At 26.7% G+C, this 17063-nt stretch overlaps 2 protein-coding genes across 3 annotated transcripts in view; one reads left to right on the top strand and one right to left on the bottom strand.

The window, feature by feature from the left end:
• Positions 1-953: 953 nt before the first annotated feature.
• On the bottom strand, positions 954-5915 carry LOC122504002 (aspartate--tRNA ligase, cytoplasmic). The gene is made up of 12 exons (XM_043614821.1): positions 5761-5915; positions 5455-5492; positions 5015-5099; positions 4742-4931; positions 3584-3686; positions 3118-3433; positions 2525-2696; positions 2266-2413; positions 1906-2095; positions 1695-1775; positions 1500-1611; positions 954-1227 (listed from the first exon to the last, which is right to left on the bottom strand). Exons 2-12 carry the CDS (start codon positions 5490-5492, stop codon positions 1064-1066), a joined length of 1599 nt encoding a protein of 532 aa, XP_043470756.1. The 5' UTR covers positions 5761-5915; the 3' UTR covers positions 954-1063.
• A 734-nt stretch (positions 5916-6649) lies between these two features.
• LOC122503931 (protein sidekick) overlaps positions 6650-17063 on the top strand; it is an 83170-nt gene continuing 72756 nt past the window's right edge. For both annotated transcript variants that reach the window (XM_043614704.1, XM_043614705.1), the window contains exon 1: positions 6650-7789. In XM_043614704.1, the coding sequence (XP_043470639.1) occupies positions 7690-7789 (100 nt within the window). In that variant the 5' untranslated portion in view covers positions 6650-7689. The remainder of the gene's footprint in view (positions 7790-17063) is intronic.

Raw genomic sequence — 17063 nt, forward strand, 5'->3', positions numbered from 1 at the left:
ATTTATATTAAAGCAAAAATGTTTTCTGTTCTTTGCCTCGAAAATTAATATTAAAGAAAAAATAAGAAAAAGGAAATTTTCTAAATTGATGTATTCGAGATTTTATTAGGTAGAGAAAAAGAGATAGAGAGAGAGAGAGGGGGGGAGGGGTGAAATTTAAGTGTAGTAAATTTTAATAAAAATTGATAAATTGATGAACTAAAGAAATAAAATAAATAAAACTAAAAACAAAATGACTACGAAAAAAGGGACTGACCAGCAATATTTTTTTTTATTCTTTATGACGACCTCAGATTAAACGAGACTAGCCGGCAAATCTTTGTTTTTTTATGACGACCTCAGATTAAACGAGACTAGCCCGCAAATCTTTGTTTTTTATGACAACCTCAGATTAAACGAGACTAGCTCGCAAATCTTTTTTTTGTTCTTTATGACGACCTCAAATTAAACGAGACTAGCTCGCAAATATTTTTTTTATTCTTTATGGCGACCTCAGATTAAACGAGACTAGCTCGCAAATCTTTTTTTTGTTCTTTATGACGACCTCAAATTAAACGAGACTAGCTCGCAAATATTTTTTTTATTCTTTATGGCGACCTCAGATTAAACGAGACTAGCTCGCAAATCTTTTTTTTGTTCTTTATGACGACCTCAAACTAAACGAGACTAGCTCGCAAATATTTTTTTTATTCTTTATGACGACCTCAGATTAAACGAGACTAGCCCGCAAATCTTTGTTTTTTTATGACGACCTCAGATTAAACGAGCCTAGCCCGCAAATCTTTGTTTTTTTATTCTTTATCACGACCTGATTGAACGAGACTAGCCCGCAAATCTTTTTTTTTTGTTCTTTATGACGACCTCAGATTAGACGAGACTAGCCCGCAAATCTTTGTTTTTTTATTCTTTATGACAACCTCAGATTAGACGAGACTAATTTACATCTCGCAAAATTCTTCTTTCAAGACATTGAACTTTATTTATTCAAAAAATTATAAATTCTGTTCAATTTATTTATATATTTTTTTTGTTGCTTTTTTCTCTATATGAATAAAATGAATTCTTATGGCGTGAGACGTTTTGGATCACGTGGGAACATTGAAACTTTTCTAATGTTGTCTAATCCAAGATACAACATTACGACACGTTCCATTCCAATTCCACCTCCAGCGTGTGGAGGACATCCATAGCGGAATGAATCAATATAGGCTTTTATTTTCTCGATATCTGTATTTAAATAAGAGAAAAAAGTTGATTACATTTTTCACATTATTTGTAGAATTACATATAAAAATAGATTTTTTTATAGATTAAAAAGGGTTTAGAAAAATAGATTTTTTTATAGATTAAAAAGGGATTGTAAAAATATATTTTTTATAGATTAAAAAGGGTTTATAAAAATAGATTTTTTTATAGATTAAAAAGGGATTGTAAAAATAGATTTTTTTTATAGATTAAAAAGGGGTTTATAAAAACTAATAAATTGTTTCCACTCTTACCAATTCCGTGATGCTTTGCCCTCTCGGTTAAATATTGTGCATCGTGAATTCTTTGAGCTCCGGAAATTATTTCCTCACCTCTCATAAACATATCGTATGAATTGGAATATTTCTGAAAAAAAAAGAATACAGATAATTATTTTTTTTCTTATAAATAGAAAAAATCGAAAAGAAAACCATTTTTTTGTAACTCACCGGATTATTTGGGTCTGGCATTGTATAGAATGGCCGCACGGCAAGTGGATATTTATCCAACATGTAAAAGTCTGTGTCGTACTGGAAATAATCGGAAATTACAAAAACTGAAATGGTAATTTGAAATAATAATAATAATTATAATAATATAATAATAATAATAATAATAATAATAATAGTAATAATAATAATCATAATAATAAAAGAATACTTTAGCTTTGACGAGTTTTCCGAGAAGCTTCTCATCAGGGGTCGATAAATCGTCCTCATCGCCAATCGTAACTCCAGCTTCGGCTAGAAGTTTAACCGCCTCTGGAAACTCGAGTTTCAAAGGTGGATCCAAAAACTTGAATGGCTCCACTTTATATTGTTGATTGACTGCCGCAATTTCGTCTGCGTAACTAAAAGAAAAAAGCAAAAGAAAAGAATGATTATTTAATAATAATTATTATTATATATTATATCTAATTATTATTATTTATTTAATAATAATAATAATTATTATTATTATTGTATATTATAATTATTATTATTTATTTCTTATTTCTTAACTTATAAAAAAAACATTTACTTGTCACGAAGTCCCCGAAATAGATCAGTAAACATTTGTCCAATTACTTCAACAACTTCATGATAATGATGTTTAAATGCCATTTCCAAATCTAAACCAACAAATTCCGTCAAGTGTCGATGCGTATTCGAATCTTCGGCTCTGAAAACTGTGGAAAAAAAATTTATTAACTGAATTCGAAAAAAAAATTTGTAGAAATTTTTTTTTTATAAAATTTGTAATAACGATAGTAAGTTAATAATTAAAAAAAAGTGTAAACCTGCGCCAACCGTGTAAACACGATCGAAATCGGCAGCAATTGCCATTTGCTTGTAGAGTTGTGGTGATTGCGCCAAATACGCGGAGCCCTTAAAGTACGAGACAGTGAAGACATTCGCACCGCCTTCACTTGCCGCTGAAATCATTTTCGGTGTGTGAATCTCCACGAAACCCTTTAGAAAAAGAAACAGATAATTATTTGAATGTAGGCCTCGGATCGACTTTAAGAATATCCCTGAAGTTAGCGTTCAAAAACAATATTACTTTTTTATTTTAAAGATTGAAATTTCACTAAGTTTATCTCCATTATTTCCCTAGGGAGATAAAAGTTTTACAGAACTTTTTTTTAACCTAAAATCTTTTTTTAAAAAATGGTTTTTGACGCTCAGCGTCGACGCTAACTTCAAGGACTCAAAAAATCACGTTTTAGTCGATTTAAAGTAGAAAAAAATCTATTATTTGGAAATGAGTCGAAAAAAATTGCCAGTTTAAAAAAAAGGAATAAAAATAATTATTAATAATAAATGTCATTTTATAGAAAAATAAAAACATTCATTATTTTCAAAATCAATATGTTTAGAAAAATGAACGAACTTTGCTGTCGAGAATGTCACGGAAGAGTTTACAGACACCGGCCTCAACCCTGAAGATTGCCTGATTTGCCGGAGTTCTTAGATCGAGAACACGATTATCAAGCCTCGTGTCCTGATTGACCTTGATGGTGGGTCCCGATTCATCGCCCTCGGGTCTCGCTGCATCCTCAATTTGTAGCGGAAGTTGAGGTTCAGCGGCGCTCACAACGAAAATTTGCTCAATATGAACCTCGCAGTCTTTCTGCGAGCAGGATTCAATTTTCGTTGGTACATTAACGACACGCGCCTCTACATCGATTATCGATTCCTTCGTGATGCTGATGAAAAGTAAGAAAATTTATTATTATTTTTATTATTATAGATAACTATAAATTATCGTCAAATTTTATTTAATTTTCTTACTGTCCCTTTCTGGGACATGTAATATTTTTGTTTATTATTAAATCAGATAATTTTGTTGATCTTACTTTGAGATGAATTTAATCATTTGTTTGCTAATCCTCTCGTTAACGGCTATAAGACCCTGAACGGTATATGATTGTTGCCTTATAACAATGAAACATTGTTTTCCTAAAAGTAAAATATAATTAGTTATTTTCATTATTCTAATTATTAATTAATATAAAAATCATTCTAATTATTTAAATTTAATACAAAAAGAAACAAACATGAGATTTTTAAAATTTTTAAAATTTTTAAAAAGGGTTCTTCAAATTTTACATTTTTTTTTAATGGAGAAAAATATACTCATATCGCTAATTTTTAAAATTTTTAAGGTGAAAATATAAAAAGAAAAAAATCGTACACAGGGATTACAGTGATTTTTTCCTGTAACATTGAATAAAAAAGGGAATTTTCACTTTTAAAGAAGGGAATTTAAAAAAAGAGTATTTATCAAATGAAGTTAAAACGCTATTTTTTTTAAAATTACACGAAAATGGAATTAAAAACAGGAACTATATATATTAAAATCTTAATTTCAGGAAAAATTAGTAAAATATACTTTAAATAAAATTTTCTCTAAAAATATAATTTACATTGTAGAATCAAAAATTGTTATTTTCAGAATGACTTTTACTTTTTTCGAAGAAAATTTCTGTATAAAAATTAGAAAAGTTTACTTCAGAAGTAATAAAATTTATTTTGCACATAATAATTTTTAATAACAAATTATACTACAAGAAAATTAAATTGTTGGAAGAAAATTTAAAAAATTTTTATTCAAAAAGTAACCGTAGAAATGAGTTAAAGTTTACTATTAAAAATAATTTTAAAATAATTGTACCAATTAAATTTAAATTAAAAATTATTTTCAGGGTAAATTTTAATAAAAAATTTGGAAGATTAATATTAATTTAGGGGGATAAAAAAGTAAACTGTGATCACTGCTTACGATTCATGGCAATATTAATAAAAGCGAAATTGGGAGATTTTTTTAAGAAAAAGATAATGAAAAAAAGGAATTTAATTTTAAAAGAAAAAAAATTAGATCTTTGTTTCTTTATGACGACCTCAGATTAAACGAGACTAGCTCGAAAATCTTTTGTTTTATTCTTTATGACGACCTCAGATTAGACGAGACTATTTTTTGCAAAGTTAATGCAAAATTAGTAAATACTTTTTACCTTTGGCTCGACTCGTGTGTAAACGACCACGCAACCAAAGTAATTGATCCACACGATTAGAATTTAATTCCTTAATGTCAACATATTTCCTTTCCAAGTGTGCATCCTCGCTTTGAATCATTTTTAAAAGTCCATAACGCTCCTTTGATACGTCTTCTTCATTTGTAACCGATTCCGGTTCCTGTTCCGCCTAAAATTTTAAAAGAATAATTTAAAAAATAAAATTTAAATTTTTAAAATAGTTTAAAAAGAAATAATACCTATTTGACTTACGCGTTTTGCAGCATGTTCTGCTTTTTTGGCTGCTTTTTCTGCTTCTTTCATTGATTTTTTTAAGGCTTTCTTGGAAGGCGCGTTTCTGAAATGATTTTTTCATTTTTATTACTTTCTCACAAAATAATTATTTTTTCTATTTTAACAAAAAAATTGTTTTTTTTAGACAAAATAAATTTTTAATATTTTCTACATAATAAATTTTTATTTGTTTCTAAAAAATATATTTTTCCTACAAAATAAAATTTATTTATTTTATTTTATTTATTTTTGAGAAAGTATATAAAGAATTTCTCTTATTTTTTACTTTCCAAGCATACAAAATTTAATTTTCTACTTTTCGAAAATAAACTTTTTTGAAAACTGAAAAAATAATGCATTTGTTGATTGATAAAAATGAAAATATTTTCTAAATTCTAAATTAAATATAGAAAATTTACCCTTCGACTGCAGGAGGAGCAGCTTTGTCAACACCCATCTAAAAAAAATATTCGTCAAATAATCACATAAATTTCATCATTTTTAAAACAAAATTACAATTCAATTGATAAAAAAACTTCTTCTTAACCTTCTTATCTTTTGCCTTCGTGAACCAAAAAAAGTATTTTCGTTATTTTTAAGATTAAAAACGTGGCTAAAAAAAATAAAATGAGAAAAATAAAAAAAAATTGTTTTTCTAGGTTATGTTATGTTCACTAAATTTCTTGATATTTCTTTCTGAAATTTAAAATAGAAAATTTACTTACCTTTTTCTTGTTTATTAACGAAATTGGTAAGAAAAACTTGATCTATTTGTTATTTATTAGCTATTTTCTACACATACTACTTTAACCGTTAATAATAATAAAATATAACAATTTCTTCAACAATTAACTTCCCCTTGAATGTAGCCGCAAATCGAGTCTACGTAACGGAAAAAAATGAACCGGAAGTGTTGTGACATCTGGACAATTGACAAGTGAACCAAAATTGGCGCGAATTTTAAATTTTTATTTTTCGGTATTTTGTTTATTTAAACGATTTAAACAAATACTATCTTTATTATTAAATAGGATTGTTTTCAAATTTTAATAAAATTTTTCGTGAGAATTCGATTATTTTCATAAATTAAAAAATTCTGCGAGAGTAATTAAATTCGAATTTAATTCTCAAATTTTTTGATAAAATTCTTTGCGAGAATTAAATATTATATTTGCAGCTTTGTAGAAAAAAATTTTGTTACTTTTATATTATTATTTTTTATTTATTTGCTTTATTCTACTTATTTTTCTTCGAAAGATAAATTTTTACAGATTTCTCAATTTATCATTGCAAATTGGGTCAAATGCCATTTGGGGAAATCTGGAAATAGTTACCAATTACCATTTGTCGATATTACCGACAGTTTAAATTTTCCCGCGCTTTTTCACTACCGTTTGTCGGTATTTAAAATTTTAAAAAACCCTCCCCCTGCCAATAGATGTCACTTGCGAAGTGAAGTTAGCCGCTTACTTTTCTCTCCCCCCACCCAATGACGGTGGTTGGAGGACAAAACAAAACATTGTCTAAAGTGACACGCGATTGGTCGAGAATTCACCTCCTTGTCCTTGTCATGCGCACAAATCCCATTTTTCGACTTACATTCCACTCGCCGAGTCAAATCCAAGAATGTTTTAGAACCGTTGCGGCGATGCTAACAAAACCTGATGTTACTGATAATCAGAAGAACGCGGAATTAAAAATCGAAAATTTAAAAAACAACACGTGTGTTTAAATAAAATAAATTTTTAATTATCAGAAAAACAAAATATTCTCTAAAGTTCAAGTTTTCGTGTGTTGTGTGAAACGTTAAAAAAATTAAAAAAATTTTGTTGAGCGGAGCCAGGTGGCTCAGCAGGGTTGCCAGGTTGAACCAGGTGAACGTCAAAGCGTGCGGCCTCTCTCTCTCTTTACCTGATTTTCTGTGTCGCGGTACTCAAAAGCAACGTGTCAATTTTTTCTCCCCAAGGATTATTAAACCATTTGGATTTTTTGACTTGTGGAAAATCAAAAAAACTAGTGGATTATATAGTGTAATAAAAAAAAAGTGATTGTGATACAGAAAAATGTGAATAGAAGAAAAATAAAAGAATATTAAGTGTTTTTTTCGAAATTTTGTGTGTGCACGTGTGTGATCCGCATTTTCGCAACAAGTGGTTTTTTTTCTCGATTTCGTAAGAGCGGGAGTGTATTTTTTCAAAGAAAAAGGAAATTCCCTCTCTCAATTCTTCGTCGTGTCGACAATGGTTTTGTACCTTCAAGGGACCACTTTTATTGTGAACGCAAGTGAAATGGTGAGGAGCGAAGGGTCCCGTCGCTTTTAAGAAATAAATGCGCCGTTGCCAGGTGTGTCGTGGGTGACGGAATATTGTAATACAAAGTTGAAAAAAAAACACTTGAGAAATAAGAAAAAAAAATAGTTTCAAGAAGAACCTTTATTTTTTCGGTGTGCGCGGTGCATTCGAGGAATGTGAGTGGATAAAAAAAATGACAACGACCATGAAGTTCGAATCGTGGAAAATTGGATTGGTGTGAATATTATTTTTCTTTTAAGTAGTTTTTGTGTGTAATTTAGAAACTTTTTTTTTTGGAGAAGTGGCGAAGAAAAGGAGAAAAAAGCTTGGCAGAAATAAGTGACAACTGCCAAGCGAATAAATATGAATGAACCCAGTGAGTGTTTGAGGGCGTCGCGGCCATTTAGGAGATTATTTATTTGTTTCGTTGTAATTCTTGTCGCTGGCAGCGCATGGAGTACAGGTGAGATTCTATTGTTTATTTTTTCATTGTTATTACATTGCAAACCTGTTTGTGCTCTTTCTTTTAAATTTCATAATTTTTACAGCTAGTTTTTTACTCATTATAATAATAAAGGGGGTTAAATTATTCACAATATTTCAGAATAGAAAATATTTTATTTAGAATATTTTAAAAATTCTCAAAATGAAATATTCTTATATAGGACTTTGAAAGAAATTATTGTTTAAAATTGAGGTAATTTCTAAAACTTTAAATATAAAATTCGATAGATTTAAAATATTTTATATTCTTTAAAAGTATTTTCTAAATGTTCAAAATATTTTCTATAATTTTAAAATATATTTGAAATTTTCAAAATATTTTTTAAATCTTTAAAATAATTTCTAAATTTCCAGAATATTTCTATATTCTATAAAATATTTCAATATTCTTTAAAATATTTTCTATAACTTTAAAACTTTCATCATATTTTTAAAATCTTTAAAATAATTTTTAAATCTTAAAAACATTTTCTAAGTTACAAAATAATATTCGAAATCTGTAAAATACGTTCTAAATATTTAAAATATTTACTACATTCTTTAAAAAATCTTTGAAATTTTTAAAATATTTTCTAATTTTTTAAAAATATTCAGAATGTTAAAAATATTTTCAATATTCTTTAAAATATATTCGAAATTTTCAAAATATTTTCTATAATAAAATTTTAAAATTTCAAGATATTTTTCAAATCCTTAAAATAATTTCTAAAGTTTTAAAATATTTCCTATAACTTTATAAAATATCTTTGAATTTTTAAAAATATTTTCTATATTCTTTAAAACATATTCGAAATTTTTAAAATTTTTTGAATATTCTGAATATTTTTACAAATTTAAAAATATTTTAAAAATTTCAAAGATATTTTATAAAGTTATAGAAAATATTTTCTATATTATAAAAATATATTTGAAATTTTTAAAATACGTTCTGAATATTTAAAATATTCTCGAAATTTTTAAAACTATTTGAAATATTAAAAATATTTTCTATATTCTTTAAAATATATTTAAATTTATCAAATTATTTTCTATATTATAAAAATATACTTGAAATCTGTAAAATACGCTTTAAATATTTAAAATATTTTTTTTAATTTGTAGAAATATTCAGAATATTCAAAATATTGTTTAAATCTTTAAAATATTTTCTATATTCTTTAAAATATATTCCAAATTCTTAAAATATTTTGTATTAATTTCAAATGTATTTAAAATTTTCAAAATATTTTTTAAATCTTTAAAATAATTTCTAAAGTTTTATAATATTTTCTATATTATGAAAATATAATCGAAATCTGTAAAATGCGTTTTAAATATTTGAAATATTTTCTGTAACTTTAAAAGTATTCGAAATATTAAAAATATTTCCTATATTTTTAAAAATATACTTGAAAATATTTCCTATAACATTAAAATATATTTAAAATATTCAAAATATTTTCTAAATCTTTAAAATATACTTGAAATCTGTAAAATTCGCTTTAAATATTTAAAATATTTTTACAAATCTTAACATATTTTCGAAATTATAAAAATATTTCCTGTTATTAAAATTTATTTGAATTCTGTTAAATACGTTCTAAATATTTAAAATATTTAGAAATTTCTTAAAAATACTTGAATTTACTCTCAATTTAAAAATATTTTTAATATTTTGTAAAATTTATATATTATATTATATTTATATAAATAAAAATAAATTTTATAATTTATTTTAAATATTTTAAAAATAATTCTAAAATTTTAAAAACTATTTTCAGAATTATTATTCTAGTGTTAAAAACCTATGGTTTAGTTATAAATCTTTAACTAGAAGACAAAACAAAAATAATTGTTCACGTGTAAATGTGGAAAAAGTAACGAAAACCTTAATCATGTTGTATGGCAATGTTTATTGTTTGTGAGTCAACGGTCAACTTTATACTTAGAAAGCAATTTAATATATGAAAATTTTCTTGACCCTTGTGTTTAGAAATATTCTCTTAATTTAAGAATATCTTTAAAATATTTTCTAAAAATTTTGTACTCTATTTCAAGTTTATCAATATATTAAAATTTTGTTTTAAATTTCCAAAAAAACAGTTAGAGAATATTTATATACTTGAAATGTACTGCTAAATATTAAGACTTTTTGAAATGGATACTAAATTTTTTTTTTAATATTTTAGTAAATTCTAAATTTAAGATTGCACTGGAAATTAGTTTGAGAATGTATACTTAACACAGATTTTAAATTAACGACTTCATTATCAAATATTATCATTAGTACTTTAAATAGATATTCTAATTTTAAGAAACATTCTATATATTTGCTCTCGTAATCTTAAGAGCGTCCTGAAGATTGAAAGTTATATATATTTAGAAAAAACCAAAAATTTTATGTAAATACAAAATTTCTTGTATTTTTCCCTAAGAAACAAGTTTTAGTTTTTATCTAAATTTTACGTTTTTTAAATTTCATTCAAAGAGAAAAAGTACAAGGAAAAATGAAAAATTACTTTTAGAGCCATTTTTCTGTTTTTTTCTCTTAGAAATTATTGTACGCATCTAACATTATAATGAAAAATATAAATTTTTTAAAATATTTACCTTTAGAGGGCCGGTAAATTTGCATAAAATTTTAGTAGTTTTTTATTAAAAAAAATTTATAAATAAGAAGTCAATTCAATAAAAAGATTCGTCAAGATAAATGATAAATGCGGTGGCCAGGCACTCAAAGATTAAAAATTTTTGTTAAAATATATAAAATTTTGAAAGTAAACATAAATTTTTATTACTTTTACAAAAAATATAAAAATTACGTTAATTTATCTGCGATAGAATTTGATTTTTATATTATTAGGTCACATAAAGATAACTGAATTCAATCGACAGAATGCACAAGAGTTTATTATACATTGAAAAGAAAATCAAAGATACCATACAAAAATATATACCTCTATACACAAATGCCACAATGAAGCCATATAAAATCGATTGGAAACAATTTTGAGGTTAATTTGAGATTCCAAACGACGAATAATTTACACCGCTTAAATAAATCGGAAAATCCTCGCGAATCGATTCTCTCTAACTTTTATAAATCCCTCTCCTCATCATTGAATTCAGTGAACTTCATTTTAATATCGAACATATAATTTTATCATACTATAGATAAAATATAAAAATTTTTTTCTTCTTATTTAATAAGGATTAAAAATGTTTAATTCATATTTTAAAATCAAAGACTGCATAGAATTTCAAAAGTTATTTTTCTCTTTAAAAAAAAAAAATCAATTGCGTGTGTGTTGGATATCATATTTTGGTTTACGAAAATAATTGTGGTGCATGAAAGGAGGATTGTTTGTTTGAGGTCAGATGTTAAGAATAAAGAGTAGCTTGAAGAATGATGAAGAAAACGGATATGGAGAGAAAAAGGAAGAATAAATGTCGGGTGAGGGAATGAAGTATATAATGGAAGGGGGCTTTTTTTAAAGAAAATTCAAATCGTATCGTGTATTTTAAAGTGTAATTTTTGAAAGAATCCAGTAGGATAACATTCGACGAGTGTTAGTGGAGGATTTTACAATTCATATAAAAAATTGTTAGTTTCGAAGAATTTTATCTTAATTTTTGATAATAATTGAATTTTTTTAAAGGAATTTTATTAAATATTTTAAAAATAATAATCTTTTCTAAAGAATTTTATCAAAATTGTTGTAATTAATTTCAGGGCTCGAACTAGATCCGTAAATCCCCTATAAAGGTCCTAAACCTTAAGGTCCTAAACTATAATAAATTAGTTTTTTTGAAAAAAGATCCGTCAAGTTCGTAATTTGATAAAAAACGCACGAAAAGTTCGTAAATTGTACGATATAATTTTGGAAATTTTGAAAAAGTTACAAACGATTGCAGAAATTCAATTATTTACAAAAATAACAAATGTTTTTGTAATAATTAAATTATTTTCAAAAATTTCATAAAATTCGTCACAGAAATTCAATTATTTTCTAAAATTTTAATAAACTTCTGGACAAAAATTCAATTATCATTATAAATAACAAAATTCTTCGCAAAAAATGAAATTCTTTTCAAAATTTATCATAAAAAATTCTTCGCAAAAATTCAATTATTTTCAAAAATTTTAATAAAGTTATCAAAATTCCTCAAAGAAAATTCAATTATTTTCTAATCTTTTCATAATTTTCTTCGCAGATATTCAATTATTATTGAAAAATGTAATACAATTCTGGGCAAGAATTCAATTATCATTATAAATAATAAAATTCGTCGCAATAATTTAATTATTTTCAAAAAATAAAAATTTTTTTTAGCAAGAATTCAATTATTTTTTAAATCTTTATAAAATTCTTCGCAGAAATTCAATTATTTTCAAAACTTTTAAATAAATTTCTTGGAAAGAATTCAATTATTTTTTCATAAATAACAGATTTCTTCTCAAAAATTCAATTCTTTTAAAAAATAACACTTTCAGCAGGAATTCAATTATTTTTTTTAATTTTTCATAAAAATAACATTCAATTTAATTCTTTTAAAAAATAACATTTTTAGCAGGATTTCAATTATTTTTTTAAATTTTTCACAGAAATTCAATTATTTTCCAAAATTTTAATAATCTTCTTTGATTTAAAAATGAATTTCAATTAAAATTTGAGATAATAATTAAATAATACTTAAAAGCATTCCGAATAATCGAAATTTCACGTAAAAATTTATTGTAAAGAAATGGATTTGAAAATTCTCATAAGGAACTTTTTAGAAAATTATTAAATTTAGAGAAGAATTTTGGTTAATAAAAATTATAGAAAATAATAATTGAATTGAAACGGATGAAAATAATTTTTGAAGAAGTTGCAGTAAAAATATTCTTATAATGTAAAATAATGATTTTATCACACGATCATCTTTAATTATTATAAAACATGAAGATATCGATTACTCCGAGTCGAAGACTCGGAGTAATTGATTTCTTCATGTTTTATAGTTATGAAAAAATTTTATTTATAGTTTTAAGTAAAATTTTCTCTTATTTGACCGTCATGTTGGATCCGCCATTTTGAATTTTGCAATTTCAACTTCAGATTCGTCATAAATCCCAAAAAAAACCCCTAGTGTCAAGTTTTAAGCTAATTCGTGGAGTTTTTAAAAGACATGTTAGATCCACCATTTTGAATTTTAAATGTTAAAATAAGTTAGTTTTGAATTTAAGACCAATTTTTAAAAATATCTTTCATAATACTGAAAAGTAGTAACTTAATAGCAACGTGTATATTATGTGCTTGAGAAAAAAGATGAAGTCTTGCGCTTTGTAAGCCTAACGTGAATATACAGTTACTTAAACATGCGTTGACACTATCGTCTTAAGTACTGTCTGATGTTACCTTCCATGTTTTCTATACATAGAATCACACAATTGATAGTTTCATTGATGGCCTCAAAGATATGCCTCGTCATACAGAGACAGTATTTCAGAATGTTCCCGTTTCTCATCAGAACAATTTGAATTATTTTTTTTTGGAAAAATTTAGAATAACCCTTCTAAGAAGTACTTTTTGGGGATTTTAAACTCGATCCAAGGCTTTAATATAAAAATTTTCGTGGTGAGTTTCAAAATCGGATGAATTTTTAATCTTCAAAAAGAACCCCAAAGGTTTTATATTTTTTAAGTTTTTTTTTTCTTGTTTTATTTTTAAAGTTTAAATTTTATTAGGAGTTAAAGTTACAAAAACCAAAAAGAGGAGAAAAAGAAAAGAGGAAATGCAGTATTATTGCATAAGTAGGGTAAGGAATTTAAAAGTTCTTTAGTGAATAAAAGTTTAGTGAATAAAGTTTCTTATCTCTGTCTGGATGCGCGAAAAATCAGTGAATGAAAAAGATGCTGCGTGTGAAGAGTGGTGTGATGGTTGGTTTTGATGTATACACGAGCCCGAACTAATTGGGATTTATTACGATGTTAATTCGGGCAATTGTGCGAATCAAGTTAAATCGTTGACCCCTAGGTCTCTCGGTTTTCTTGCATTGATTAAACAGACGTTCAGCACGTGTCGATGTAACTCTCTCTGCTCTGTGTTGGTTTGTTTTACACCCTCTCTCTATATAACCATAGACATAAAAGCACACGAAAGGTTCAAATACATATAGGGCTTCAACTATCCGTTTATTGTTCCACATTAACAAGCGTTTAGAATGCAATACCCTTTTCACTCGATGCTTATTACTTTCAATAACATTCATAAACCATAACCATAACCCCCTGTGTGTTTCTTTAAATCAAAAACATTTAAATTCAAACCAAAACATTTAAACTCAAACAAATTTTAAATAACTAAAAATCAAATATTTTTTTAATTTAAATTTACTTCCTTTGGCTTGAGTTAAGACTTGAATTAAACTACTAATAATAATTCTTATCCAACAGGTAATGCAAGAAGAAAAAGTTTGTATTTTAGAAAACCAAATCGTAAAAAAAAGTCTTATGGACTGTTTCCCAACATTTTTTTAAAACTTTTATTTTTCTATGGAATATTTAGACAGAGTATATCTATTGACACATATACGGTAGGCAGACGACTCAAGGAATTAACTTTAATCAGGCTTTGGTTAAACTCAGAAAAACTCGAACAAGTCTAATCTCATATACTCGGGGTATTAACGTAGATTAGAACACTGATTATAGACAGAAAATAATAGAATTTCAAATTACGGATCAGGTGTTTTAATCCCAATTTTAAATATCAAAGTACTCTACGGTGGGTTTTAAAAAATAACCCTTCCTTTCTAACTAGATTGAAAAATGTTTTGTAGTATAGTAGTTTTTTAGCAGATGTAACGTTTATTAATTGGGAGGGTGAATAAAAGGGTAGTAGTGGGGGTATGAAGAACTGTAATAGAAAGAGATTAGAGAGGGGATAAAGAGTAAGAGCAGAAGAGGGTATTAAAGGGTAATGGTAGAGGTATAGAAGGTAATGCACGAGGGGGCATAAATGGTAATAGTAGAGGAGGTGTAAAGGGTGAATGTTGAGTTCATCAAAAAAGGGTGAATGTTAGATTGGAAAATAGGTGAATGTATTTTTGAGAATATAACGCAGAAAAAGGTGTGTATCTATCACTAGCGTCAGCTGAACCAGGTTACAATAGAAGTGCACAAGGGCCATTGCCTGCTCTCTTAAGAGACGTTTCCCCCTGGGTTTCCCTTTAGGTCGTGATTCCACTCGGCCATGTAAATTTTACTATAGTTATACCATTGCCCCCCGTCCCTTTTCACCTCTCAAACGAGCCTCTTCCTTTAGTCATAAATCCTTCAGTTATAAACCTTTATACCTAAAGTTGTCTTCTCTTTTTTGCCACCAGTTCTTGAATTCCAGGAAATTCTCCGTTATTTAAGGATTTTTAAATCAATTTAAAGACTTTAATTTTCAACTAACGTTCAGCACGACTTTTAAAAAATAATTAGCAAAGTTTTTAGAATCAAAAATCCTCTTTTAGATTTAGTCTAATCATTTTTCTAGAAAAAGAAGGGATAGAAACGTTTATAAACTATGTATTCTGGGAGAATACAAGAAATTGTGTTTCATTTCCTCGAGTTAATTTTCTCACATGCATTAATTAGCACAACGTAGCGTGGGACGAATTTTTCGAACCAATTGACATGATTTTTTGTTTTGTTTAACGCTCTGCTGCATTTCTCACAAAATTGTATTTTAAAAAAGCAACGAAAAGAGAACTGGTTGAAGGTTCTTTTTTTAAAAGAAGAGGTAGGGAAATGAAACACTACCGCTTGGGGAGTGAGATAATAATGAAGATGATGCGGTTGAGGAATAAAGAAAAAGAAGGGAGGGGAGCATCCGGTCGCTAAGAACGGAGCATTCAGACACGTAGGTGCTTCACTTTGATGATGCCAACAAAAAAAAAAAAAAAAAAAAAACAGCACCAAGTGCCCTTGACAATCAATAAAACTCTAGGTATCAATTTTCTACGACAACTCCCAAAAAAGAATTCTTCAACTCGATAGAAATGATATTAATTATCTTTTCTTTCTTCTAGGATAATTCGAGTGTAATTGGAATAGAAACTTAAAAATTTAGGACTAGGACCTCAAAAGGTGGGAAAAAAATTTTTAGTCTTTAAAATTATTTTCTAAAATTTTTGTCTAAATCGATTAATTGAAAAAAAGAGCATAATAGTATTAGCCATAATGGACAAAGGGAATACAGCAGTAATCGAGGAAAAATTTCTTGTAAGCATTAGAAAGAAGACGATATCAAGAAGTTGAATCATAATAGAAAAATTACTATCGGATCTAGTAAAGTGTGCGTAATCGCTTGTTGGTAGTGAAGGGGTGCATTAGAACTTGACCTTGACGGAGCATTAACTCCTATATAACTGGTTGTCTCTCATATATATATATATATATATATATGTATATATAGCTGGTTTGACTCGTTGTGGATGGAATCGGTGAACTTAGCGGACATTCCACGAAGGATAATATGATTCTGTAAAACGGATGCTCGTTTATTTCTTCTTTATGATAATTACGATAGTAACAATGTGAAAATTGCGATCTGCATTAACTATCATCTGCATTGTATTCTGTTGATAATTTCTCGAAAAATAGTGGAACTTCTAGTATATAATTTATGCACTAAGAGTATATACGACAACGTGTGGTTAAAATTTAAAACACTTGTTGTGATTTTAGATGTGGCATGATGTAGTACGAACACTACTACTACTACTACTACTACTACTACTACTACTACTATAGTACAGTTATCCTACTTCTTTTATTGTTGCTCCTACTACTACTATACTACAAAAAGTTATTCCTACTTTCACTACTAGTTCTTTCATTAGTACTGAAACTACTCCTAGTTTCACTACTAGTTCTATTATATTAGTACTACAACTACTCCTAGTTTCACTACTAGTTCTATTATTAGTACTACTACTCCTAGTTTCACTACTAGTTCTATTATTAGTACTACTACGCCTAGTTTCACTACTAGTTATATTATTAGTACAACTACTCCTGGATATTACTGCTACTTAAAGAATATTCTGATTCACTCTAACAATTATTAGATATACTCAAAAAAAAGTTCTGTTACATTTATTTACGAATTTCTTTAATTAGAAAATTATTCGAAACCATCAATAATTTCATTTTTCAATAAATATTTCATCATTATTATTTTTCTATGGGAATAAAGATTTTCAAAAATTCAAATTCA

This window comes from Leptopilina heterotoma, unplaced genomic scaffold (genome assembly GCF_015476425.1).
Source record: "Leptopilina heterotoma isolate Lh14 unplaced genomic scaffold, ASM1547642v1 Lhet_275, whole genome shotgun sequence".
In the NCBI taxonomy this organism is placed as follows: domain Eukaryota; kingdom Metazoa; phylum Arthropoda; class Insecta; order Hymenoptera; family Figitidae; genus Leptopilina; species Leptopilina heterotoma.

Excerpts from the sequence above, each read along its gene's own strand:
- LOC122504002 (XM_043614821.1), bottom strand. The coding sequence starts at position 5,492 with ATGGGTGTTGACAAAGCTGCTCCTCCTGCAGTCGAAGG. Across the intron at positions 3,434-3,583 it reads ATGATTAAATTCATCTCAAA|CATCACGAAGGAATCGATAA; the intron begins GTAAGATCAACA and ends ACTTTTCATCAG. Across the intron at positions 1,612-1,694 it reads TGCCAGACCCAAATAATCCG|AAATATTCCAATTCATACGA; the intron begins GTGAGTTACAAA and ends TTTTTTTTTCAG.